Consider the following 26,544-nt stretch of genomic DNA (forward strand, 5'->3'; position numbering starts at 1 on the left):
TAACAGACCATTGCCTATCATGAAGGCAACTATTATGTTCGGCCAACATTGGAAAAGCATTTGCTCAACTTGGTCATATTTTTCCTAATGACAAACATCTTTTACTATATACAAATGGAGCAATTTATAATTAATTCGGACATAATTATAACTAACTTGGTCATAATTTTAGCAAGTTTATTTTTAGTATACGTACCTGGGCAATAAAGTTCATCCTCGCCATCTATACACTGAGATATTCCATCGCATTGCTGGTCCGGATATACATAGCAGCCACTTCCATCAAAGCATGCAAGCTCGTTGGTTTCACAGTTTGCTACAAAATGAAAACAGACAAATATTATGGACCTAACTGCAATAATGAATAGTGTAACTTCTGCAATAAATTCAACGTATTGTCATCGTAAAACCTAAATTACGAGATCTTGAATAACCTTCTTTCGTATATAATGAACAATATGTAATAAATTATGGTTTCCCCCATGAATACATGTCTCACGTGAATAACGAAATATAAGTGAAATCATTATTTGGGGGTATCAATCGTCTAAATGATAACAAGCTGTTTTGAACCGTAAATCGGTCAATAAATGGTGTGTGTAAAGTTAAATAAAGAAATCTTTCCCTCATTTCGTGAGCTTTTGATGTATTGAACAGTTAACATGTTTAAATATAATAGTTTTAAAAAGTTAGTTTTAATAAGCTTGCGCATACAGAAATAACGTAGCAAATTGTTCTTAGCATATGGAATACAGGGGAAGCGTAACTCTTAAAATTTTAGGACAAATCTTCACACAGCTTTGATTCACAGAGAATATAACAATTTGATAATTGTCATGTATCGTTTTAGGAGCGGGAGTAGGTTAACAGCTATGAATAATTACTTTCATTAGAAAATACAAGAAACGGAAAGAAAAAAAAGCAAGAACATACGTCATTCCCTTGCTTTAAACAAGGTACGTGACAATTCCCCCCCCCCCTAAAAAAAGGATCTAGAACAGAAGCTTGTGACTACTCAACGAGCTATGGAGAGAAAGATGTCGCATTTATCTCTGCGAGACAAAATCAATCACAAAGTCACATGCCAGAAAACAAAGGGTAAAGATATCTTGGAGAAAGTCAGAGAATCAAAGTGGAGATGAGCTGGGCATGTAGCAAGACTTCAGGACAATAGATGGACAAATCGTTTAACAGAATGGCAACCAAGGATGGGAAAGGGAAGAGGAAGGCAGAAGAGAAGATGGAGAGATGACCTAACATCATACATGGGAACGGCCGCTTGGACTGGGACAGCTAGAGACAGAAGAGAATGGAAATGTTACGAGGAGGGCTTTGTCCAACGTCTGGATGAACTATAGCCTGATAGATAGATAGATAGATAGATATTATCACTAACATACCTTATGAACATGACTTGACCTTAATTTCAAAATGAATGAATATAAAATAAACTAGACAACTAAAGAAAACTTACAGGTACAGAATAATTCGTCGGATCCATCGGTACAATCCTGATTACCGTCACAGTACCCAGAGTCATCATAGCACTGGAAACCGTCATTACAAAACATTTGACCAACAGGGCAAGCTAAATATTAAAGGGAAGACAAATATTGTTATTAATGTCAAAGCTCAAAGAACTTTAAGTTAAAAAGTAGTAATAAAAATAATAATAATAATATTAATGATAATAATAATATAATAAGAATAATAGTAAAATTATAGAGATTCTACTACTTCTACGTCTAACACTGATAATAATAATGACAATCACAGTAATTTAATTAATATAATATAAACTAGAAAACCAAATGACAAGAAAAAGCCATACTTACAGGTACAGAACGATTCATCAGATCCATCGGTACAATCCTGATTACCGTCACATAACCCGGAGTCATCATAGCACTGGAAACCGTCATTACAAAACATTTGACCAACAGGGCAAGCTAAATATTAAAGGGAAGACAAATATTCTTATCAATGTCAAAGCTTAAAGAACGACTCCTCCCTAGTTTGCAATAATAACAATAATGATGATAATAATATTAAGAAGAAGAAGAATAGCAATAACACTTAAAACACTACTACTACTGCTTCTACTACTACTACAAATAATATGATAATACTAATACTACTAATAATATAAATTACAAGTATAATTATAATCATATGGGAATTTCACAACTGTCGCAGACGTATAGTTAGAGAGTAATTTTGATTGTGAATAAACATTTATTTTGACTTTCGGAGTACCTTGGGGTTATAAACAGAAACAGGAAATTACACCCAAAAAAAAAAATATATAGACATTTTTCGATGTACTTACAGCTGCAGAATTGCTCATCGGAGCCATCTGTGCAATCATCATTTCCATCACATAGCCCAGTGTATGGATAACACTCTACACCATCAAAGCATGTAGATTCATTACACGATGCTATAGAGAGAGAAGAGATTAAAATCGTTGATTTGAGGAGTTTACGGTGGATCTAGAAAAATGGAGGGGTACCATCAAGAGACACACACTACTCTCTTTGAGATGAATGGAAGAGGAAAGCGTATCTTTAAATTAATTTTTAATTTGTTAATCATTCGTCGCTTGTTAAGTGAATCCGTATAATGTCAGTTTACGTAAGAATGAAAATCAGGAACGGCTATCTGAAGCTGCTTTGGAGAACAAGCTGAAACGCTCGTCTTTAATGAAATGGAGAAGGTAGTTTACATAAACATAATATTGCCAGATCTACATACATTATAATGGAAACAACTAAAATAACCACATGTTTCTCTATCATTATATCATAATACATGTTTTTTAATTGCTTTTTTTTAAAAGAAGGTTTCGTTGATTCCTTTGAGCGAGAGAATTTTTTTATAAAATTTACATTGACAGGAACTAAATCACATAAAATCTTGAAAGAAACAGCAGATAGATGGATGTTTTACTTACAGCAGAAGTTTTCATCTGATCCGTCAGTGCAATCGAATTCGTCATCACAAATCTTATCAGCAGGATAACATTCGGTTTGGTCGAGACAAGCTAATTCGGTTTCATTACAATTTGCTCCTGACAGAGGGGGATATAAGAAGAAAAGAATAAGTATGACATATTTGTATAATTACAACATGTTGTTTTGAAAAAGTGAAGAACAAAAACAAAAAAATCAAAAGTTGAAAACAGTAAAAATTGGTGGAAGCTCTCAACTGCCCCATCCCCGATGTGACATTCTTGAATGGAGTAGATAAATTAGACTAATATCAAAATCATCAAATAGAGAAAACAGATTTTGGGGAATTGCTCATTTAGAGGAATAAAAGCAAACAAAAAATATTTTGCACTCAAAACCATTGAAATTGTCATTGAGATGATTTCTTGAAAGTGTTTGCAATCGTGATAGAAATGTTGTAGAAACAGCGGCCATCGTGTTTTTGTATGATCGCTTGTTTGTCTTGTTTTGTTTTTACTCACCTGTGCAAAACTGTTCGTCTGAGCCATCCTGACACTGTTCTGTGCCATCACAGAATTGGGTGTATGCTACACACCCTACCCCATCCGTACATACAGTCTCATCCGGTTGGCAAGCTTCAAAGTCAAACATATTATATAAGTGATGATGATGATGATGATATCGGTGATGATGATGATGATGATGATATTGATGATAATAATGACGATAATCATAAACATAAGAAGAGGAAGAGGAAGAGGAAGAAGAAGAGGAAGTAGAAGAAGAAGAAGAAGAAGAAGAAGAAGAAGGAGAAGAAGGAGAAGAAGAAGAAGAAGAAGAAGAACGAGAAGAAGAAGCAGAAGAAGAATAATGATATTAATAATAATGATGATGATAATAATAGCAATTATAATAATAAGAAGAAGAATTGTATGGCACAAAAATCCATTTGAAATTAAATGCGTATATAGGGCGCACATGATGTAGATTGGTAAAATGGTATTAATTCAAAGGTGGTCAATTTGATGATATTGGCGAATATTTTTCAATTTTGCAGCGTGGCAAACACAAATTGTGAGAAGTAAAGATGAATTTACAAATCGTTACATTTTCCGGAGATCAGGAGATATAGGTAATGGATATCCTTCGTGGCATAATATTTAACCATATATTTCTAATTTTCATTTTCAATGGAAGCGGGTGCCGCTACATCCCCCATTTCGGCAGCTTTCTGTTAACCTGAATAGGGTGTTTAACGTCTTCCACACAAATGACATGTAGTTAATGAATTCAATGAATATGAAAAATTGTCCGAATACGAAATACCATGTGCTAAATAACACTTAATTTATCAATTTCTGAAAACTACAATACAAATCTTCTCACATTATCACGAGTCAAATATAAAACTGGTCCAAACTTCCACTTTTCAACTTATCCAAGTAGATACAAAAAGTGAAGGAAGATAATATTGTCACTATTGTTATTAATATTGTTATTATTATTATTATTATTATTATCATTATTTTTACTATTATTATTAAAAGCAGAATGATGAATTAGATTAATAGTTTGAATAAAAACCTACCTTGGTCAATGAATTAGAGTTCTTGGTGACATCGATAATTTAATATTCATCCTTTTGCAAAATTTAGGGTTGGATTATAGTAGAATGATCAAATAGCTGGAGATTATTGCAAATATATATCATTTTATTTTCAGAGTATTTAGAAAGCTTGCAAAGTTAATTCATGGAGCATTTTAAGAAATTTAGTAAATTATGATGATTTTATGCATGATCATTTTTAATAGTAATGTATACATTGGACGATTATGTTCTTGTTTTCATTAACAAGGATTTTGACAACTAAATAAGAATGTTACACAAATTATGATATCAGACCTGAGGAAAGAGTAGTTGAAATGGGGACTGTGGTCGCAGATGAAGGCGTGACAGTGGTGGAGGGAGCATTCGATGTGGCCACTGTTGAAGGAGTCTCAGGGATTGAAGGAGTGGTAGTGCTGATGAGCGTGGTCTGAGAAGAAAGCGTGGCAGTGGACGTGGGTGTGTCTGTTTTGACTGTGGGCGTGACAAATGGACTGCAATAATGTAGTGTGGTAGTGGTAGGAGGCGTGGTCACAATGGATGTGCTCATAGCCTCGGTAGTTATCTCTTCTGTAATGGTTGGGAGTTTTTCACTAGTTACACTAGTTGCAACAGAATAACAGACAAGGACCCCCCCCCCCTCCTCCCACCTTTACCTCAAGGAACTAACTTCTAATATAGTTATTCACAATTAGTACAATAATGATGTTATGTATATTAGTTTGATTGTTTTAAATACTGCTTCCGTTAAACTATAACGTGTAAAATATTCATAAAAGGTATTATAAGTTCAGCAAGTCTATACTACATGTTAATCATGACATTAAACATACCACAATACTGTATATGAAGCACGAGCCATCCTTGTAAGCATTAAGGAGTTAATGTGCTTTCCCGACGGTGTAGTGTATAACAGTAAAACACAAAGTACCACAGTCACACAACTAAACCAATGCCAAGACAGACGCCGAACGAACCGATTCTGAGCCATTCGGTGTAATGTAATTTCTTTTTCGGTTCACTGTCGGTTTAGCGTCGGTCTCGTGGATGTGACTGGGGTATCAGGTGTGACGAATAGGGCAATGAAATTTAGTATTAATTTTCATTCAGATGTGATCATTATGACTTGGTTTTCATTATGTGCATGAATTAAGCAAGAAGAGAGTGTTTAGAAAGATTATGAAGCATTAATATGAACAAAGGGGAATTTAGTCATATCATTTTACCTGTTGGCTGCTGAGAAGTTGTTGGTTCCGGTGTCGAAGTAACAACAATTTCTGTTGACAAAAAAGTTAAAAAAGAAGACCTATCAATTTATTAATCATGATTTGTTTGAGTGTATTTTAAGATGCATTAACATGTCAGGGTTGCCATATTATTGTTGGTGATTATTCAAATCAAATTGAATTACACCACACTAATTAAAGTTGACTCAAAGTCAATCGATTCAAGTCAAGTCAAATAAAATCAGGTAAAACCACTCAAACGAAATAAAAGTAAATGAAATTAAATGATATGATATAAACTGAAATGATATTATATGAAATAAAGTCAAGGCATTTTGCATTAAATCAAATCAAATCAAATTCAATGAAATGAAAAGAAGTTAAATCTAACCAAATAAAATAAAATGAATTTCATTGAATTAAAATGAAGTTAAGTCAAATCAATTGTGAAACCAAAGGCAAATGAAATGAAGTTGAATAAATTATAATCAAAGTCAATTAAAATGAAATGAAGTTGAATCACATCGAATCAAACCAAATCAAATCAAATCCAGTACCTGACCCGGTTACATTGAAGCTCATGAATGGTAGATCAGACAAGTTGTCCTCAGTGAGTGCTGTTAGAACCACAGTGACTTCGCGCTCAACCGCATTTATTGCGACTTGCTCCGCGGCCTGACCCGGCGGCGTGTTCTGTGTATGGCTAGCCAGGACGTCAAAATTTACCACGACGCTACCCGAACTGTACAGTATAAGATTGAAAGTATTATGCAATTTTTCTCCAAAATTAGGCATACAGTACGTATATTACAATATTCATTTTTTTTGTTGTTTATATTGTATCATTTTAAACCATATCTTGATAGGAATAAAAACAATCGGCTCAAGGCTGTTTTACGTTGCAGTCCTGTTACATAAACCAATAAATGAAAAATATTGAATAACGATCGGGTATTATAATTATGTATCTTCGGGATCTTCAGGATCTTCGGGATCTTCGGGGAAAGTGTCTTGATTTTTATTCAACTGATATTATAAGAATGATCTATTATATTTTGTGATTCTGAATATAAAAATAAAGAGGAGTAAATCAATTAGATCATACTCCTCAATCCTCACGCGTTAAGAAAGACAAGAACATGAATGATATTAAACACAATATAATAACTAGAGTTTTTTGTCATTGTTGATTTACATCTGCTCAAAACTTACCAGATTATATTTCAAAACTTTTCTGTTACTTTGCCCTTAGAACTTTAGAAAATTGAACGAGGACAATTTTGTGAGATGTGCTTTGAAATAAATAAACAATTTCACAAATTTCATGCTGTCGAAATCCTCGTAATTAGTTTTTAAAGATGACAAAAAAAGATAATTGCACACAGCTCTGACTCAGAATGGTATGCTATTCGTACCTGAAACTATTGACAATTACTCCCTCATACGTCACATCGGGCATCTCTGCATTTTGGAAAGCTGTTTCCACCTGTTGTGAAAATGGAATCATTAGATAACTAATTTCCAGGAAAAATATCTGTATAAAAATAACTAATCCAAAGTTCAAACAGTGTTAAGACAAGCACTTTGATGCAGGCGCATCAATGATATAAAGTGGTGCTAGTATGGAGACATTTAATTTTATAATAATAATACATGTAATACTAATAGACATACATGTACTATGTACTGCGCCATCTATCTAGAACTTCTATTCCGAGGCGCTCAAGAAAAAAAAGATAGATTAAAGTCCAAATAAGTGCCATATTCTCGTGTCAAGCATTGCAGTATAACATTGGAATATACATGTCAAGATTGGTAACCTTATCATAACAGTCAAACCTGGCTTAGTGACCGCCGCTTTCTACAAAAATCACTTTTTGTGTTTCCCTTTGAAGGTCGGTATAGACGGGTTCGACTGTATATCAAATCGAAAGATCCATTAAAAAAAAAACTTGAATGAAGGGGGGTGGGCGGCGGCGAAATCACAATCTCCCAAATTACATTAGTGGCGGGATAACAGATTATCATGTACGATTCGTATTAATTGGTATTTAGATTGTATCTATAAAATTGAGTTTTACTGTCCGAATTTTATAGAAAACTGGCCTGTGCCTCATCAGCCCATCTTAGTACATCACTGCCCTGAAGTATATGGGTTTCTACCTTTTCGCTGTGCGGGGGTTTCGAACCAAATTACCTTATGGGCTAGTACACAGATATTTCGCGCAGAGTACACTGGGGTAATTATAACGTCATAGATTTTATACAAGCAACAATTGGATCAAAGCGTTTCCTTTCACAGTTGTGATCATCGATTGTTTATTTATCGCGTGATTGAATATAAAGTCGGGTAAACATTTGTATTGAGCGGTCTGCAAACATCAGGACGCTTATCGTAACCAAACAGTATTTACTTTGCGAAGCTGTTTTTTGGTATGCCAGACATGTATGTCGATAACGTTGGGAGCAAGTATTCCATTTTTAATTTTGTTCACACCCGTTGGCATAACTATTATGACCGATTTTATCAAATATAAATGGAATTTTAAAAGACGGCGGCTTCGAATTTAATCTTCCATGTTTCAATTTCACAGTCCCCCATTCCGGCTTTATCAAAAGAGCATATACTTATTAGACTTCTTGATTAACATAAGAATTATAACACGACTTTCTGGTAATTTATGGATATAAGCGATGGAATATAAGATGAATGATTAGTGTAAAAGAGTTCAAGATTTGATAAACGAAAATGACTGGCTATCTCGCATCTAACCTTCAACCAAATGTTTTTTTTTTTAGGGTACATCACTTAACGCTTAATCTTAACGAATGCATGTTTAACAACTCAGTGGCGTATGGGGGGGGGGGGGGGGCTAAGGGTGCCTTTCGCAAATTGTGCTCATTTAAATTATAAACACCCCTCCCTTCCCTAAAAACCAAAGCAGATCCATGTACCTTGTGCTTCAAGTGTTAGAACACTAAGATGCAAATTAAAGATCTTGTATTTGCTCTTCAGAGACTAATCTTGTTTTAATACCCCCCCCCCCCCCCCCCCGCCGCTTACTGGATCCGGCCCGGCCCGGCCAGTGCAGGTGAATTGTGAACTTACCGAATATGTAAAATTTGCTTCAAGTTCTCGATATTCGGTTGTATTCGGGTTGGCCAGAGCCGTCGAGTAAACCAAATCTAATGTGGCCATTGCTGAAGTGGTGACCATATCTGAAGGGTGACAGAGGAACAATACGTGATTACTACCGTCATATTTCTTTTCCTGATCCTTTTACGTACATTAATGTAGTTAGTCTTAAGCTTATTCAATTAACATCCAAAAGAGACAAACTATCTGGAAGAATACGAAAAAGGAGAAACTTTGTAGCAATAGATGTTGTAGATGCCGGCGCAATTTTAAAATAATTTTGATAATAATAATAATAAGAGAAGATGAAGAAGAATTAGAAGAAGAAGAAAAAGAAAAAGAAGAAAAAGAAGAAAAAGAAGAAGGGGAGGAGGAGAAGGAAGAGGAGGAGCAGGAGAAGGAGGGCGAAGAAGAGAAGGAGGAGGTCGAAGAAACTAGTGTATACTCACATATTTGGGCTGGCGGTAATGCCGTGGTCGCTGTTTAAGGTGGTTTATGAAAAGGAAAAACAGGTTATTATCATGCAACGGGTGAAACTAAACTAAAATCACATTTCTTGACAATCTATTCTATATCATTTAGTTAGATAAATACCATTAAAGATATAATTAACAACTTGAAGTTAAAGCAGCTGATATGATGGAAACAGGATTGAAGTTTGTGAACATCAGTATCAGATGTTTGAATTAGTACTACTACTGGGGTACTCATGGGGGGGGGGGGGGGGCTTGTGGTAGTTATTTCTAATTCGATACCGGGGATTTACAAACGTTGCTGAAATTATATGATTTTCCGGGTTTTTTCTTACTATTTGTAAATTATACCTTTTATATTTCACCACCACCACCACCATCACCACCATCACCACCACCACTACTACTACTACTACTCATAATACTAATAACAATAATAGATTTGTAAAGCTAACACAAATATGCTTGTAATGGCACCCAAAGGCGCACAAAGTAATCAAGAAATTACAAGATAATACAAAAGTAAATAAATCTACTAAAACCATTACTTAGACAGTCAAATAAAAAAAAAACTCGCTAGAGGACAATCATGATTTTAATTAATGTTATTAAATGTTCACGCTACTCTTTGGAAAATAACTATTTACTATGATGAAAAGGGAGGGCCCTTTTGAATGTAGAATGAAATGATGATGCGTACTGGTAAACTTACGTGATAGCTGAGTTGTTGTTGTGACATCATCTGGTTTATTTACTGCAAATTGAAAGGAATCACATGGCTATAATAATATTTTGTTAAAATTCGATTCAATTTAGGGATGTATGAGCTAGAAATCTATACATAACCTTAATTGATTTTTAAGGCCATTAAGCCTACCGTTAAAAAGAAATTAACTTTATTTGTCTTGCTTGGAGAGAGGGAGAGACAGGGGAGAGAGGGAGAGACAGGGGAGAGAGAAATAGAGAGAATAAAGAGAGATAGATAGAGAGAGAGAGGGGGAAGAGAAGAGAGGAAGAGATGGTAGAGAAGGTGAGTGGATAGAGGGAGGGGAGATAAAGGGGAGGGAGAGATGGACAGATATACAAAATAGAGATAATGAGATATAATTAGAGATAGAGAGATAATGAGAGAGAGAGAGAGAGAGAGGGAGGGAGAGATGGAGAATCTATCACTGTTGTATTTATTTACATTTACTACTTATAGGTATGTATATATTTCTATCTCAGTTTTGAACAAAAATCAAAATTCAGTAATGTCTTTTTAATAACTGCCAAACAATATACCATGTCAATTCAAATCATTTCATTTTCGTTGTGCCTCTGCGAATCGAGACGAATGCTATGCGGACCTGATGTTGGATTACATTCTGCCGCACGGAGAAAAGGAGATAAGAAATACCAAATCGCTTACCTATGAACTCGAAGACAACAAAGATAATTGCTCCGATGATAATCAAAATCAAAATTGCGACAAGTACGGCACAGATCCTCGAACAGTGTGATTTATGCTTGCCGATTTCTCTCTCTTCGCGAGTTCTGTCCCGTTCCGTTTGGCCCTTGAACATGTACGACTCTTGGCGACCGAATCCGTACGGTCTGCCATCTTTGCCGACATTTCCGCTGATGCTGTTGACAGGAGCGTCTGGATACTCATATTCGTGGACTTCTTGGCCGGTTTCTCCCTCGAATTCGTATGCATTGCCTTGTGGCACGTGTCCGTTCTTTTGAGAAGGTTTAGAGTTCGAATGTCCGTTAGGAGTGAGGTCCTGGTATAAATGCGTATTGTCCAGTCCCGTGTAGCCATTTGTATCGCTGTTTACATTAAGAACTGCGGGTTCGCCCGACTGGAAACCAGCATTGTCTCTTCCTCCATTTTGTGTTGCGCCGGCCTGGAAGAGGAAGGAAAAGAGACGAATATCAGCTATTTGTTGCTATTTCATATTGATCTTATTCAGTGGCGTAATATATTATATGATTAACCGGAGCACAAGAAAGAGAGAAGTGGAAAAAGGGAGAGGGGAAATCAATGATATAGACCCCTCCCAATACATCCCCTCACTGTGTGGCCCTTTTCTCCTGCATGTGATTCTCCTGCCCCCACCCGTCGCCAGTGCCCCCTCAATAGCCAGAGAGCATGGCTACGCCATTATATGCCAGTGTTCTCAATGATATTAGTGTTGGCTAAATATTATTCTTGGCACTTATTGGTCCAGCATGATATTAACATGTTGTAATAAAGGCAACTTTTAAATTGCATGATAAAATGATCTTGAAGCAAACGATAAACTCAATCTATTTTTCTCCCTCCGCCAACTGGCAACCTATCAAAAATTATTATTTTGATATTAGATATCACTGGAGGCTTAAACCACTCTATTTCATTGATGAATAATGTGGTATTTGTTGTTTTAATCACTGTCTTGCGAACATCTGTATAGGTTGAAAATAAATATACATACCTTTCAGACAAGATATATTAACCAACCTATTAATGCGACATTTAGTACTATACCAAAACCACTAGGTCGAATGCGGGTAAAGAGATTTTAATGTGCAAACCTATGCTGTATATATCGTACTCTATTAACTCGACACATGTTTTTTTTGCAAATCCCATCCGTATATAATTATATTTGTCAATGTTTGTTTTATTATAAAATATACCTTGGGATGTGTTGGTTGATCGTCAATCATAACAGGTTCAATGTACGTATCGGGTTCGAAGGCCGCGTTCTGGTGCCCTCCGCTTCCAGAAAGACGAGCCTAAATATCGGAAGAAACAGCGGTGAAAATATCGTTATATATATATAAATACCTTAGAGAATTTCCTTCAAGTTCATAGAGATAAAGAACCAAGGGCTTTATAAAGAGGTGGATCAATGTCATAATATGAACACAAAGTATTGGCATCATGACATGTTATATGGACAAAGGAGGGCTGACGACGTAATACGACCTCCGCATCCAAGATTTATTTTTTAAAGACTGAAAAATAGCGGCACTTAGGCCGGGCTGATCCATGCGTGGACTTAACATTTCATTCAATTCAATTTTCTTTCACCAAAGCAATTAAAACATAGTATAGATACATGGAATTAAACATTGTTATACAAAAATGAGTACAGTCATGCATAATTTATACATTGGCAAAACAATATAAAAATTGATTGGCAAGGCAGCAGCCGTAAAGGAAGTGGTCTTACAAGTGGCCGACCTAAAATTAGATTTAATTAAAAGTTTAAAGACCATATCCGAACTGAAAAGTGAAATGGATGAATTGTATATCAAAGTAAAGTTTATAAGTCATATATTACAATAATATCAATTGTATGCCATTTTAGTGTTTGTCAGAGGAGTATCAGCTCTATAAAAACTCTAAATCTAAAGCTTTGAAAATCGGAAGTTGTCGACATAAAAACTTGCTATTGACTAGATGACATCATCTTATGTGGAGTACGCATATTCACAGTGACTTTGCACTGCTCATCGCCTCAGCTATATAGGTATACCGATGGGGTCCACATGTTCTGTCGTCACAGTAACTTTGGCAAATGTGACTCCTGTTGACCCGTAATTTGGAGGGGTGCGGAAAATAAGGCTTTCATTTGCTTTTGTGGAATAATGAATGGGTAAATACTTGTTGTTCCTTTATATTTGTATTCTACAATCATTCCGTTTTCCATATATGTATATATCAAGTTGTATTTTCATTGGATAAGGTTTTTTAATATATGACCAGGGAGGTGAGTTAAAATTATGCATAATAAGAGTCGAAGGACTCGGGAATGCAGAACAAAAATGCTTTAAAAAAGGAACATAATGGGTGGGACGACACCGAATGATATAGGTATGAATAGGTCTACTGGACTTTTTGCAGAAAGAAAATTAGAAGGAGAACACGCCCACGAAACTTGTTTTCATTCTCTTCTGACGTTTATGAATCACCCTTCTTAGTTGAGATCAATGCTTTGTGGCTCCGTAAGACTCCTGCGTGCTTCTACACAAAGTGGGTGTTCATTGGAACTGATTCCTTTTGTACCATGATATCCGTATCCGATCCTCCTTGTCTGCCCTTTAAAATCTTCATATGCCACACACAATTCTTCCTGTGCTACATTGTAACTATTAAATTGTAGATATACCAATGCAGCTTTAACATTATTCAGCTGTTTCCAGCTCATGATTAATCTATATCGGTGTTGAAAGGATAGTCATGGAGCTACTCCATACCGGAAATTATGGTGGCCCTGAAGGGACATCGCGAATAGACTAAATCGTGAAAAATATGCGATAAAATTCACGATATCGTCAATTTTATCGCATATTTTTCACGAAGAAATTCACGAAATTGACGATATCGTGAACTTTATCGTGAACTTTTCACGATGAAATTGACGATATCGTGAATTTTATCGTGAAAAGTTCAATATAAAGTTCACGATATCGTCAATTTTATCGTGTACTCTATCGTGTACTCTATCGTGTACTCTCCTGACGGGCGCTTCGTAAACAAAACCTGCCCTAGCTGGGGGAGACAGAGAGAAGAAAAAAAGGGAACGGGAAAGAAAATATAAAAGGAAAGAAAGAAGAGGAAGAAGGAAAGAGGGAAACGGGGGAAGGGCGAAAGGCTCTTACCTCCCCCCCCCCCCCCCGCCAAAAAAATAAATAAGAGAGAGAGAGAGAGAGAAGGGAAAGAGAAAGAAAGAAGAGGAATAAGAGGGAAACAGGGCAGGGAAAGGGCGAAGGGCTCTTGCCTCCTCCCCCCCCCCCGCCAAAAATAAATAAGAGAGAGAAGGGAAAGGGAAAGAAAATATAAAAGGAAAGAAAGAAGAGGAATAAGAAGGAAAGAGGGAAACGGGGAAGGGCGAAGGGCTCTTGCCTCCTCCCTCCCCACCCCCCGCCAAAAAAATAAATAAGAGATAGAGAGAGAAGGGAAAGGGAAAGGGAAAGAGAAGATAAAAGGAAAGAAAGAAGAGGAAGAAGAAGAAGAAAAGAGGGAAACGGGGGCGAAGGGCTCTTGCATCCCCCCGCCCAAAAAATAAATAAGAGAGAGAGAGAGAGAGAGAAGGGAAAGGGAAAGAGAATAAAAAAGGAAAGGAAGAAGAATAAGAAGAAAAGAGGGGCTCTTGCCTCCTCCCCCCCCCTCCCGCGCCAACAAATAAATAGGAGAGAGAGATAGAGAGAAGGGAAAGGGAAAGGGAAAGAAAATATAAAAGGAAAGAAAGAAGAAGACGGAAAGAGGGAAACGGGGGAAGGGCGAAAGGCTCTTACCTCCCCCTCCCCCCATAAAGGGAAAGAGAAGGGAGAGGGAAAGAAAATATAAAAGGAAAGAAAGAAGAGGAAAAAGAATAAGAAAAGAGGGAAACAGGGGCGAAGGGCTCTTGCCTCCTTTCTTTTCTTTCTTTTCCTTTCTTTCCTATTCTCCCTCTTTTTCGTTTTTCTCTTTCTTTCTTCTCTTTCCCTTTCCTTCTCTCTCTCTCTCTTATTTATTTTTTGGCGGGGGGCGGGGGGACGAGGCAAAAGCCCTTTGCCCCCGTTTCCCTCTTTTCTTCTTCTTCCTCTTTCTTTCTTTCCTTTTATCTTCTCTTTCCCTTTCCCTTTCCCTTCTCTCTCTCTCTCTGATTTATTTTTTGGCGGGGGGGGGGGGAGGGGGGCAAGAGTCCTTTGCCCTTCCCCCGTTTTCCTCTTTTCTTCTTCTTCCTCTTCTTTCTTTCCTTTTATCTTCTCTTTCCCTTTCCCTTTCCCTTCTCTCTTTCTCTGATTTATTTTTTGGCGGGGAGGGGGGGGGGGAATGAGGAGGAGGCAAGAGCCCTTCGCCCCCCCCCCCCCCGTTTCCCTCTTTTCTTCTTATTATTCTTTCTTTCCTTTTATCTTCTCTTTCCCTTTCCCTTTTGTCCTTCTCTCTGTCTCCCCCAGCTAGGGCTGGTTTTGTTTACGAAGCGCCCGTCAGGAGAGTACACGATAGAGTACACGATAGAGTACACGATAAAATTGACGATATCGTGAACTTTATATCGTGAACTTTTCACGATAAAATTCACGATATCGTCAATTTCATCGTGAAAAGTTCACGATAAAGTTCACGATATCGTCAATTTCGTGAATTTCTTCGTGAAAAATATGCGATAAAATTGACGATATCGTGAATTTTATCGCATATTTTTCACGATTTAGTCTATTCGCGATGTCCCTTCAGGGCCACCATAGGAAATGGGTAATTTTGCAAAGCCATTGTGTTGCACAAAGCAATCCTTCCGTCACTAAAGTGTCTATTGCTTTTTGCAAAATTGCATATGTGGCAAACGAGGTGAAGAACTGAACTAACCAAAGTGTCATACGCTAACAGACATCTTGACGGATTAACTTGTCATATTCGCTAATCTTTCAGCTATTCTTAATTTTTAGTTGAGAAAGCCGATTGGAATTTCTTACCACCTGAATTGGTTCGTTTCTCAATCGGTACTGAGATTACATACCTGTGGTTTGACACGACATTAAAAATAGAACTTAATGCTTCCGTTCTGCAAGCTGAATGGTTTCAAAGATTTTCGGCTTATAACAAAGTCAAAGTTTATGACAAAATATCAATCGGTGTTCATGTGTTACCGAGGATCCGAGGACACTACTATTTGTATAAATTAGAATAGAATGAACTGTTTCTTTTGATTTTTATGACGATGAAAGATCAATACATTGTTTTAAAAATGAAAGATCACAAAAGCGGGCCAAGTGAATTTCGTCGTCTCTAGAAAATGTGTTTATTACCGAGCAGTCGGGAAAGCTGATACTACATGTATTTTAAGTATAGATTAGCATAGAATGAACTCTTTCATTTAGATTTTTATGATGATGAGAGACCAATATAATGCTTTAAACTAGACACGGATTTAATCATTACCTTCACAATTGAAACTCGGTTTTACTTTTAAACAAGCAAATATATAGAACATAGATATACAGCCATTTCCAGAAGGGTTTGTGTTAATTATGAATGAGAACATCATGTGTTTTGGGATATAGGTCTCTTTCATTGATTGTTTACTCCACTACTCATGGTTTAGAAAATATTTGAATTTGAATTGAATTGAATTTGAATTTATTAACAACAACACATCACAATAATGACAGTACATATGAACAATCATATAATGCAAAGAATAATACTGATACATGTATACATTACACAAGAGTAATGTCGATTGAACAGTAATTGTTTTAAAACGATATTTTTTAGACATACATCTGCATACTATTAAATGTACAAAAGATATATACGTAAATATGTATATTACTATGTTTAGGTGAAGTTGTTAATGGGAACTAGAAGTTAGCACAAGTGCTAGTCGAGCCTAGTTCCATTCTTTGGCAAGAATGGAACTATTGTGTAATCGTGTGAAATTCTTCATATCCTTGTACACTATACACACGAATTTAAAAACATTCCAATGAAGACATTGTCATGTATGACGACTAAAAACGCTTATTGTTAAATGCCCCGAATCGATTTACTTAATGATATGTTTGCCGATTAAGCGATTGCAAAATAAATACCTCATGTCATAATTTCATGACGTAAATTGGTTTCGCGGCAAGGGCATCACTAAATTCCTTCGTGACAAATCACTCGATTATCAAGAACCGGACGATATATTTGAACAGTATTGTTTGGTTAATCATGTTTATTGTGTGTTTTTAAATAACGCTGTAACCATGTAGTAATCCAGTTTTATCCAGATTAAATGCATTTATGGGCCAGTGTTTAGTGACGATGGAATGTAGGCCTATGGGAATCACCTGACCACAGGCATTGGAAATATTTATGGTAGATATAGAGATGGCATTGACCCGGAATTCTTAAGTAGACAGTTCTAATAAGAGACATGTTAATCAGAATTATGATTGTTTTGATCCCGTAAATTTTCTTTGTTCTGTACAATTCATTCCCCACACGTATCAAAAAGTGTTTCAATGAACCAGAACGAATAAATTACTTATTTGGTAGTACATTTAAGATGTTTCCTTGTTTATCTCCTGGTTAATTAGAAAGTACAAATATTTTGAAAATGACGTGATAGTACGAATGTAGTTGAACATTGTTGTGCGTGTATTCAATTCAATTCAATTCAAATTATTTCCACTTTTAAAACAGTTTACAAATCGAAAATATATACATAATAGTGGCGGGATCATAAAAATCACCATTTGGCTTATCAAAAATGACCTCTATTGAAAATGACCCTATAGCTTCGAATACAAGTTGAAACGTCCCTGACAGTTTGAAGTGCAATGAAAAAAAAAACGTTCGGGGTAATATATACAAATTTTCTATTTAAAATATTAGTATACTCTGAAATCGTAGATGTCGCCATTAACGAGAGTATTAGTTGCAAAGATTTTATGACATCATCGAGATGATATTAGACACAAACACAATCCGTAAAAAACAAGGTATTGAAATTGCCCTTAAATTGAAGTCTTGAAAGTCTGTTTTACGATCACCGTGCACAGGTACACATGTATCTAATATTTCTTTTCAAAAGTTCAATAAGGTACAGTGTTAGTCGTATAAAACTGAATTTGGAGGCTCAAGCCGATATCTCTTGCTATCATACACCTCTATAATAATACAAAAATCGTAGTATTGATTCTCAAATCATATAGATATTATCATCATTAAAGGAATGGATTTGACACCATTGTCGCCATCCATAAGTTCGCTTCTCATAAACCCCATGCAAGAAAGATCTTTCAATATGTATATTTAAAAGCTGACATGTCACTTTAAAATGAAGGTATAATGCATTCAACAAGTGTCAGTCAAAATGTTGGCACAAAAACCCAAACAAACAGACAAACAGACAAACAAAACTACATTTCTGTAGACCAAAGCTGATATTTCATGCTATCATGCACCTCAATGACACACCAGTATGACGAGAGCGCCATACAAAGTACTCCATGCCACCATTCCATGGCATACATGAGTCCATTAATAGAGGGGGCGGGCACTGCTTTCAGTAGGGGCTTTTAGATTTGCACGTCGACAAAGTGGACTGCTAAGTGTGACGTCCTTTTAAGACAATGTGAAGTCCTTTTAAGGCACTGCCGGGCAGCGTTATTTTTTTTCGGCGGCACAGATTGGGGTTAGGTGCGTGTTGAGCCTATGGGAAAGTTTAGGGTTAGGGTTAAATCAAGACCCCTTTTACAAAAAGAAGCCCCAATCTGTGCCGCAGAAGAAGATAACGCTGCCAAACACTGCCAGTGCCTTAAAAGGAGGTCACATTGCCTTAAAAGGATGTCACACGTATCAGTCCAATATGCAGGCGTGCAAATCTAAAAGTCCCTATTGACAAGGGCACTGGTCCTACTCAATGAATGAAATGCCAAGTTTAATATTTTAAAATATATAGATTTCAGCGGAGGGGGAAAATCATCATATTTTTTTATCCTCCTTCTTTTTCCCACTTCCTACCATTTTCTCCCTTTTTCACTAATTTATTTTCTTCTTATATTTTGACCTCGTTGGAGGAACTGTTCCCTCCTACCTTCCGCCGTGTCCAAGCCACTGTCGGTGGCGTATATTAAGTAACAGCCATACACATTGGCATACATTCGTACCAGGTACATTACAATAGCAGAGGAGAAAATCGAAACTATTACAACATCTATCGACATGGAATTCCCTCGTTCAATAGTTGCCAATGATCGCTGACGTAACATTAGGCAATACTGAGATGGGAATCCCCATGCTTTTTAATAAAGGGGACTTAATCCTTCATAGATAAGAAATGCTTCTGTAAAACCAGAAGAAGAAAAAAAATATCAGTGAGAGTTTTAGAAGAAAAAGAAATATATACATTTCTGGATGCTGAGACCGACCATTATACGGGGAATCATCAATTAGCAACGCGATCCTTATTTGGAATATCATACATACATTATAGAGTACTCTCCCATTCGCTGTTTTCAAGTAGAACGTATGAAATTCTTACGAAAAACGGATAATTTCCTTGGGATATGCCAAAATGTCCAAGTTAGATGGACATCATATTTCTATCATTTTTTTCTGCGACAAATCTTGTTCCATTATTAGCACCTATAGAAAACGATTGAACTAATCAAAGTGGGTAAAAATAAATTGTATAGTTATGTATTACATCACACATCATGTGCACATCATAACAAATATTCAGATAAAAAAAAACTTATCACTTTAAATACTAATCAGAGCTCATGTCGCTTCATTAACATGCTTAATATCGACTTATGCATATAGTTTTCACAAATCTGAAATGGATATTTTTAAGGGCAATGGCTTGAAATGATATCATGCGATAATACGCCGCCAAAACGGTGAATTTGGTGGAGCATTAACAAACATATTCAGACGCCAGTGCGCCTCTATCCCTATACCAGAAAGCTATACAAAAAAGGCCTTTAGTGAATAATAATGGATGTTTCGTCAATCCTTTTTTCTATGTTTTATCTAAACATTCAGGGATACTTATGATTTACACCGAATGACGTCTTTTGGATAATTTCATACTCCATGAACAGGCTTGCACTGACTGGTACTTGTTATTCTTTTGCGTCTCGATATTGAGCACAGCAAATATTTCCCAGTATTTGAAATTTTCCAAACAAAAAATTATCTTAACCATTTCAAGAGTGTTGTTGTATTTGCATGTACTTGTACTTTGCTCAAATTTTCAATGACGCTATGTAAATAATACAGTGTTGCCTGGGACCGCCCCCCTCCCTCTTTCTCTCTCTCTCTCTCTCTTTCTTTCTTTCTTTTCCCTTACAAATACACACACACACACACACACACACACACACACATCTGGTTCACTCTATCTCTCTCTCTCTCTCTCTCTCTCTCTCTCTCTCTCTTTCATTGCTCCCTCCTCAAACATACTGCGTAGTGTCCAATGTTCATACCTTTCTTCTTTCTCGCCATGAATCAACTATTTATACCTGGAGGAATTCGGACCGACTCTCCTGTTCATTACAAACTAAATAATGTGAAAGGTTTTTTTAAGTGAAAAGAACACACCGTGAAAAACAACAGTCAGTATACAACTAAGAATTAGTCTATCGACGTTAGGGGCACTGGAGTTAGGGGGAAGGAGAAGGGGGGGGGGGTATCGGAAATAATGTAGAAGCCATGATTGGAGGGTGTGGCAGTGGGGTCATTTTAATTTTGTTTCATGTTGTATTTTCCCTTATTCCTTACTCCCTCTCTCATTCGATCTATCTATCTATCTCTATCTATCTCCCCTCTCATTGCCCTTTCTTTATCTTTTTTTTTCTTCCTTTGCCATATCCTACTGGGGGAACATGGACCTCGCCCCCATATAGTTACGCTAATGTCAATGTCTATACCGAGCAATGATAATGCATTCATCTGTCTGTAAGCTCTTGTGTTTGTCTTGTAGGAGACGTCATATTTTTATAGAGCAAGTCAACAGTGAGATCGTTTAAGAATGTGATACACTTTTTATTTTTGTTCTGTTTCGTTTCGGTTACTTAATCTTTTCGTGGACACTACTTCCCCTTAGCAAAGAACACGGTTTGAGTGTTTCGAAAGACTTTGCTGTCAAAAGGACATGCTTCTTCTTTATGTATAGGAGTTGTAGAAATGAATATGAACATATAAAAACTATATAAAATGCAGGTGTGATTACAAAACGTAATCGAAATACAAATTTATTTGCTCATTTATTCATTCATTTATTTTCGTTTTATCCAAGTACGATTGCATCTTCAGTGAACAAACTGCAGTCCCTGAGGGCTAGCAATTTACTAGCTCAGAAGTCAGTAATTTTCGTTACATTTCAAATGTTGCCATTTACATTATTCGTTCACGAACTTCTTTGTACTACGTTAGCTCAAATAGTGCATATTTTGACGAATTTAAGAATTCCTGATATACCTTTGTATGTATGCGCATAAAACGTAATGAAGCAATGTCAGAAAATCCTTCGCAGTCAAAAAGGTTTCTGGTTTAATGCAGTGCATAGGTCATGTAGGTTATTTACATCGTGTAACACCCTCTCCCTAATTATGGCAGTTATCTTGGACACGTAATCGTGTATGAAATAAATGATTATTTGCTAAGTCCAAACAACGATGCTATAAATTGGTGACAGCTGATGCAAAATGGCTGCCATGCAGATGATGCTGAATACAGGACAACTCCTTACCCTTTCTAGATTTTGCCTGTAGAACTGTCAAGTACACTTACATGTAAACTGAATATCTTAAAAGTTTAACATTCTATTCATGCATAGGCGGTTCTAGGGGGGGGGGTGGGGGTGAGGGGCCGCCCGTTTTGGAACATAAAATACATGAAAAAACGGCATTCTGGAGTATTTAAAAAGAATGCGACGCACCCCTATCGAAACAACCACCAAGGATTTTAACGGTAGACGTGGTAGAGCTGAAAAGGGTCTTTAATTGAGGACCCATCACCTTTAAAAAAGTAAAAGCAAGAATGTCTTCATTCATTTTGTTGTGCAATGTAGGGCAAAAGACAGAACATGCTTGAACATACCCTTTAAATCAAATCCGAAGGCAGGTGATCTAAATCAATAGCCGTCACTATACAGCATAACACGTACGTGTATAATGTTATTAATTTTTGCAGGAGTCTGCGATTAAGTAGTGTAGCTGGAAGAGTTCACTTGTTCACTTTTAGATCCAGGCTAGCAGAGATTTATTTTTAATTAATTGTCAGTATTAGCTACAACTGTTTCACCCAAAGACCTTTATTAATGAGAGGTGCCAACTAAAATTGAGTATAATTTGCATTATATCACTTTGTGTTATACATTAATGTAGCAAACTCTCGATAAGACTATACTAAGCGAAGACATACACGTACCTGTATGCCTTAAGGTCCATTTGATGTATATTACCCACTAGGCAGTAATAGACGGATAAAAGTTTTTAGTACTTATTCCGTACATATTCTGAAATCCTGGAACACACTGTTCATTTTATAATGGGATATGCTCATACACAATCATTACATTGAAAGGAACATAGAATACGTTTGGTAGCCGAACGTTATTCTTAAGTATCACAAGCTTAATTAATAAATTCAGTCTATGATGAAGGCCAAATGTAACTGACTATGATTGTTATTCGTAAAGTCAAAAGTTCACTAGCTTTTGAGCTATAATCTTGTTCAGGTTTTACATTTAATGAAACGACGCCATGCAATGAATCTCGGTATTGCAAAAAACAAGAAAATTAACTGCATGTATGTGCATGACCTCTATTTGCATGTACTTTCTAAATAGTTACGAATGGAAATCCACTCTTATATGAGTCATATTACAGACTCCTTTATTATGAACATGATTTAAAAAGGAATCTACTCCTAAAAGCGTGGACCAATTGCGAAAATAAACAAATTTCATTTCACTTCTCAAGTATGTCACTGAAAAAGTAATTACTTGGATATTGTTGTGCTTTTAGACGTCGTATTTGTAATTCATTCTAATTATTGGGGGAAGACGGGGTATATTATATTGATTATACTAATATTATACTGGGCCCTCAGGTACAGGCAATCTCGTTAGACTGGAACTGTTTACAGATGATATTAGATAAATAAGTGAAATGGGTACTTGAGATTCGATATATAGATTTAGCACAAATGAAAATACTCATTCTTTATAATGTGCTCTATAAACGTATAACACTGGCTGTATTACAAAACTTGAATAGCCGTTACTTTAATTAATACTTTCAGAAATGGTTAATGATATCTCTATTATTAATATCATGCATACAGAACCATACTAAAAGCATTTGTGTACATTATAAACGATGTTAATCAGTCCCTTTAAGGAAGGTGTTAATTTATATGGGTTCATACAGAATAAAAAAATGCATTCATGTTAATACACATGTAACGCTATATTACATGCAAGCGTATTGTCATGATCGGTGTATACCATGGGAAAATAAATTACCGCGGCCTTGGTCCAATGTATTGAATGGACACCCATGCAATATACGGCGATACGCACCATGCTCGAGTACAATAATTAGAAATGCAACTATATGCCAATTGTGTGGAAAAAACCACAATGAATATGAAAAGACACAATGAATATGAAAAGAGGTATATGAATATGATATATATTTGTGAAAAGGGCGGAATATATATATCGTTGTTGGGGCATTTGTATTCTTTTGACAGGGTTTTCTCTGCTTTGCTGATTTCTAAACTGAGCGGTGTTGAAATCGTGTCCACTGGATGGTAAGATGCTTATATTTGACCTACATGTAATGGACATGAAATTGCATGACACCAACAAATTGTGATTTGATTGCCTTTCCTTATTTGATTAAGGCGTTCTTACCTCTCAATCGTTACATTTTATAGTGGTCAATACTGATAATGATAATGATGGTGATGATAGTAGAAGTCGTAGTTGTAGTAGTAGTAGTAGTAGTAGTAGTAGTAGTAGTAGTAGTAGAAGTAGTCGTAGTAGTAGTAGTAGTAGTAGTAGTAGTAGTAGTATTAGTAGTAGTAGTAGTAGTAGTAGTAGAAGTAGTAGTAGTAGTAAAAATATCATTAATGGTGATGATAATGTTGATAACAATTTTTTAAAAGTAATAATAATAATAATCATAACAATTTTATTAATGATAATAATGATAACAAAAGAAATATTAATAATAGTTATCATTATGTTAATAATTGCAATAATACTACTATTAAGACTGATCAGTACAGATCAGTACAGTTGATCAGTCCAGAAAATTTAGGCCTACTGATCAGCATTATAGCGATCAGTAGCAGACATTCTACAAAACTGTGTTATCTATAAACTAGAACTTGGTCAATATGATCCGCTTGTTTGTTTCACGACAGAGATGTTTTAACATGTACATGTATTAAACGTTCACATGTGCATCATATTGATTTTGAAGTAAAACAGAGAGGAAATGCAAATGTACCTAACAATTCATCATGCAAGTGCCGTGAGTTTTGTATCTTCGTTTAATACTACAGAGAATATAATGAAACGGCTGTAGAAACAGGTTTTGAAGTAGTCTGAGGCCTATATCAGCAAAGTATACAATGCATGTATCATCATAAGCCTTCCCTGCGTAATCAAAACTATATTGAAATTGTATACTTGAGTTCTTGATTTCGATGTAAAAAGTGTGTGTAAAATTACTTGTGAATCAGCCAATTATAAACATATATATATATATATATATATATACATATAATATATATATATATATATATATATATATATATATATATACATATAATATATATATATATATATATATATGTATATATATATATATAATATATATGCATGTATACCCACTTTCCTTCTTAGGCACTAGACCTACGCAGTCTAATAAAGGATTACTATATTATTTCACGAAATATTAGTACAGAGCGATGTTTACCATAAACAAACATTTCAAAAATATACATATTTAACATATTCAAGTAGTTCATTACAAAAATATATTTTTGCCCTTGCTTCGGGCCTTGGTTATTCGATAAGCTTGAAACGCACCCAATTTTACACATTTCGAAGTCAAACCGTGGCCTGACAGTCTTTAAATTATCAACTTACCGGTTGCCGGGCCGGAGACCCATTCATCTTGTCTTTATTCCTTTTTCCAAGTTTCAGAAAGCAAAGTGGACAAGTATATCACAAGTTAAGGTCCTTCTCTTTCATGTAGTCCCACACGGGTACGATCGCATAGCACAAAGTAAAACACTGAAAAGATCTGTCACTCAGTCAATGCGGCCTAGTTTAGGTCCATGGTTTATGTCCTTCGAAAAAAAAAGAGTAATTATTTTGGCGACGCCGTCAGCTAGACGAATACAGACCTTCCGTATGCGCTAGCAGACTCTGGAGTTCGGAACCACACAGAACCACAGTCATTTTGTTCCGGTGGAGTTATACATCTTTTATGATTTCGTCAGGCTATAGAAATTGCGTTCCGCAAGAATGGGCCTAGATAAATAAAGCCCAGCGCCATATAATAAAAGGTAAATAGTTACGACATGATTGTTGTACGTAATATGTGTATACGGCGAGTTTTCACAGCACACATACGTGTGTGTGTGAGCGCGATTGAAGCTATTAAAGTGAACTGGATTAAAGGGATGACGCATCGTAGAAGCCAACACTAGACATTGCTGGTGTATTCATATCATCTGGCATTCCCAAGATTTTTAAGATGTATATTCACAGGTGGTTATTGTCCATTGCATACCAGGCATTCCATCACATACAGGAAGAGGTGGAAATCAATCGATAGTTCGATCTTTTTCATCAAGGCATGGATTTGTTTTGCTCATTGGACACGTCGTTTGGCCTTATAATGCACCCTCACCATTAATGTGTTTTATGTTTTCTTGAGTGAATAAAGAGAATGAAATGACTATTTTTAATGGAGTATATGACGAACCTAAGAAGGGCAAACTTCCAATTTCTTAACCAACGCCATGATACAATTTGCATAAAAGGACGACTTCCAGGATCTTGAAAAAACATACAAAAGAGCAATACCCAGTATCGTTATAAACGTATTCATTCCAAAGTTATAAAACCTTACTTTCTATATAGTTGCATTTCTTAAGAACTACACTTATTTGAAATGCTCAAACAATATACTTCGAGGCTGTAATAATTTGATTATTTGCAGATATACCAGGGCCAAGTAATCCTTTGCTTACAATATAAGGTGACTTAGAATCCATTCAGTGATGAAAATCTAAGTCAATAATGGTTCTAACGAGATAATACTTAAAGTCGAAGTGAAAATCCTATTTCTCCGAGCGGACCGTACTAAACCTGATTCCCTTTGTTAGTAAATTGATTAACATAATTGCAAGGTCCATGTTTTAGAGAAAACAAATACTGCTGTGATGTTTTGAGATCCCCATTATGGATTCAATCACATCGTACGATTAAAAAAAAAAAAACTATATCACACACTGTTCCCCCCTTTAATAAAAACTGCTGTTTGCAAAATTGTTCAAAAAACAGGCAATATAGGCACGATTTCACCCTATGAAGAGAAAATTCAAATGAATAACAAATGTACAAAAAAGTATATACAGTTATGTTTCGATATCTATATCATGTGGGGT

The 26,544-nt window shown here is 35.9% G+C and overlaps 1 protein-coding gene across 6 annotated transcripts in view; it reads right to left on the reverse strand.

Annotated features, from left to right (window-relative positions):
• Positions 1–25,354, reverse strand: part of LOC579807 — a 47,217-nt gene extending 21,863 nt beyond the window's left edge. Inside the window, exons 1-16 of one of the 6 annotated variants that reach the window (XM_030973784.1) lie at positions 25,016–25,354; positions 12,057–12,155; positions 10,804–11,281; positions 10,105–10,146; positions 9,369–9,398; positions 8,893–9,002; positions 7,199–7,269; positions 6,341–6,525; positions 5,784–5,834; positions 4,855–5,127; positions 3,473–3,586; positions 2,954–3,070; positions 2,330–2,440; positions 1,836–1,949; positions 1,475–1,588; positions 197–316 (exon numbers count right to left, since the gene is read on the reverse strand). In XM_030973784.1, the coding sequence (XP_030829644.1) occupies positions 197–316; positions 1,475–1,588; positions 1,836–1,949; positions 2,330–2,440; positions 2,954–3,070; positions 3,473–3,586; positions 4,855–5,127; positions 5,784–5,834; positions 6,341–6,525; positions 7,199–7,269; positions 8,893–9,002; positions 9,369–9,398; positions 10,105–10,146; positions 10,804–11,281; positions 12,057–12,155; positions 25,016–25,042 (2,056 nt within the window). In that variant the 5' untranslated portion in view covers positions 25,043–25,354. Of the gene's footprint in view, positions 1–196; positions 317–1,474; positions 1,589–1,835; positions 1,950–2,329; positions 2,441–2,953; positions 3,071–3,472; positions 3,587–4,854; positions 5,128–5,783; positions 5,835–6,340; positions 6,526–7,198; positions 7,270–8,892; positions 9,003–9,368; positions 9,399–10,092; positions 10,147–10,803; positions 11,282–12,056; positions 12,156–25,015 lie in introns of all 6 variants that reach the window. The other 5 variants (XM_030973785.1, XM_030973783.1, XM_030973786.1 and 2 more) reach the window with 5 other exon arrangements.
• Between the last annotated feature and the right edge of the window lie 1,190 nt (positions 25,355–26,544).

This window comes from Strongylocentrotus purpuratus, unplaced genomic scaffold (assembly GCF_000002235.5).
Source record: "Strongylocentrotus purpuratus isolate Spur 01 unplaced genomic scaffold, Spur_5.0 spur5_scaffold_7, whole genome shotgun sequence".
In the NCBI taxonomy this organism is placed as follows: Eukaryota; Metazoa; Echinodermata; class Echinoidea; order Camarodonta; family Strongylocentrotidae; genus Strongylocentrotus; species Strongylocentrotus purpuratus.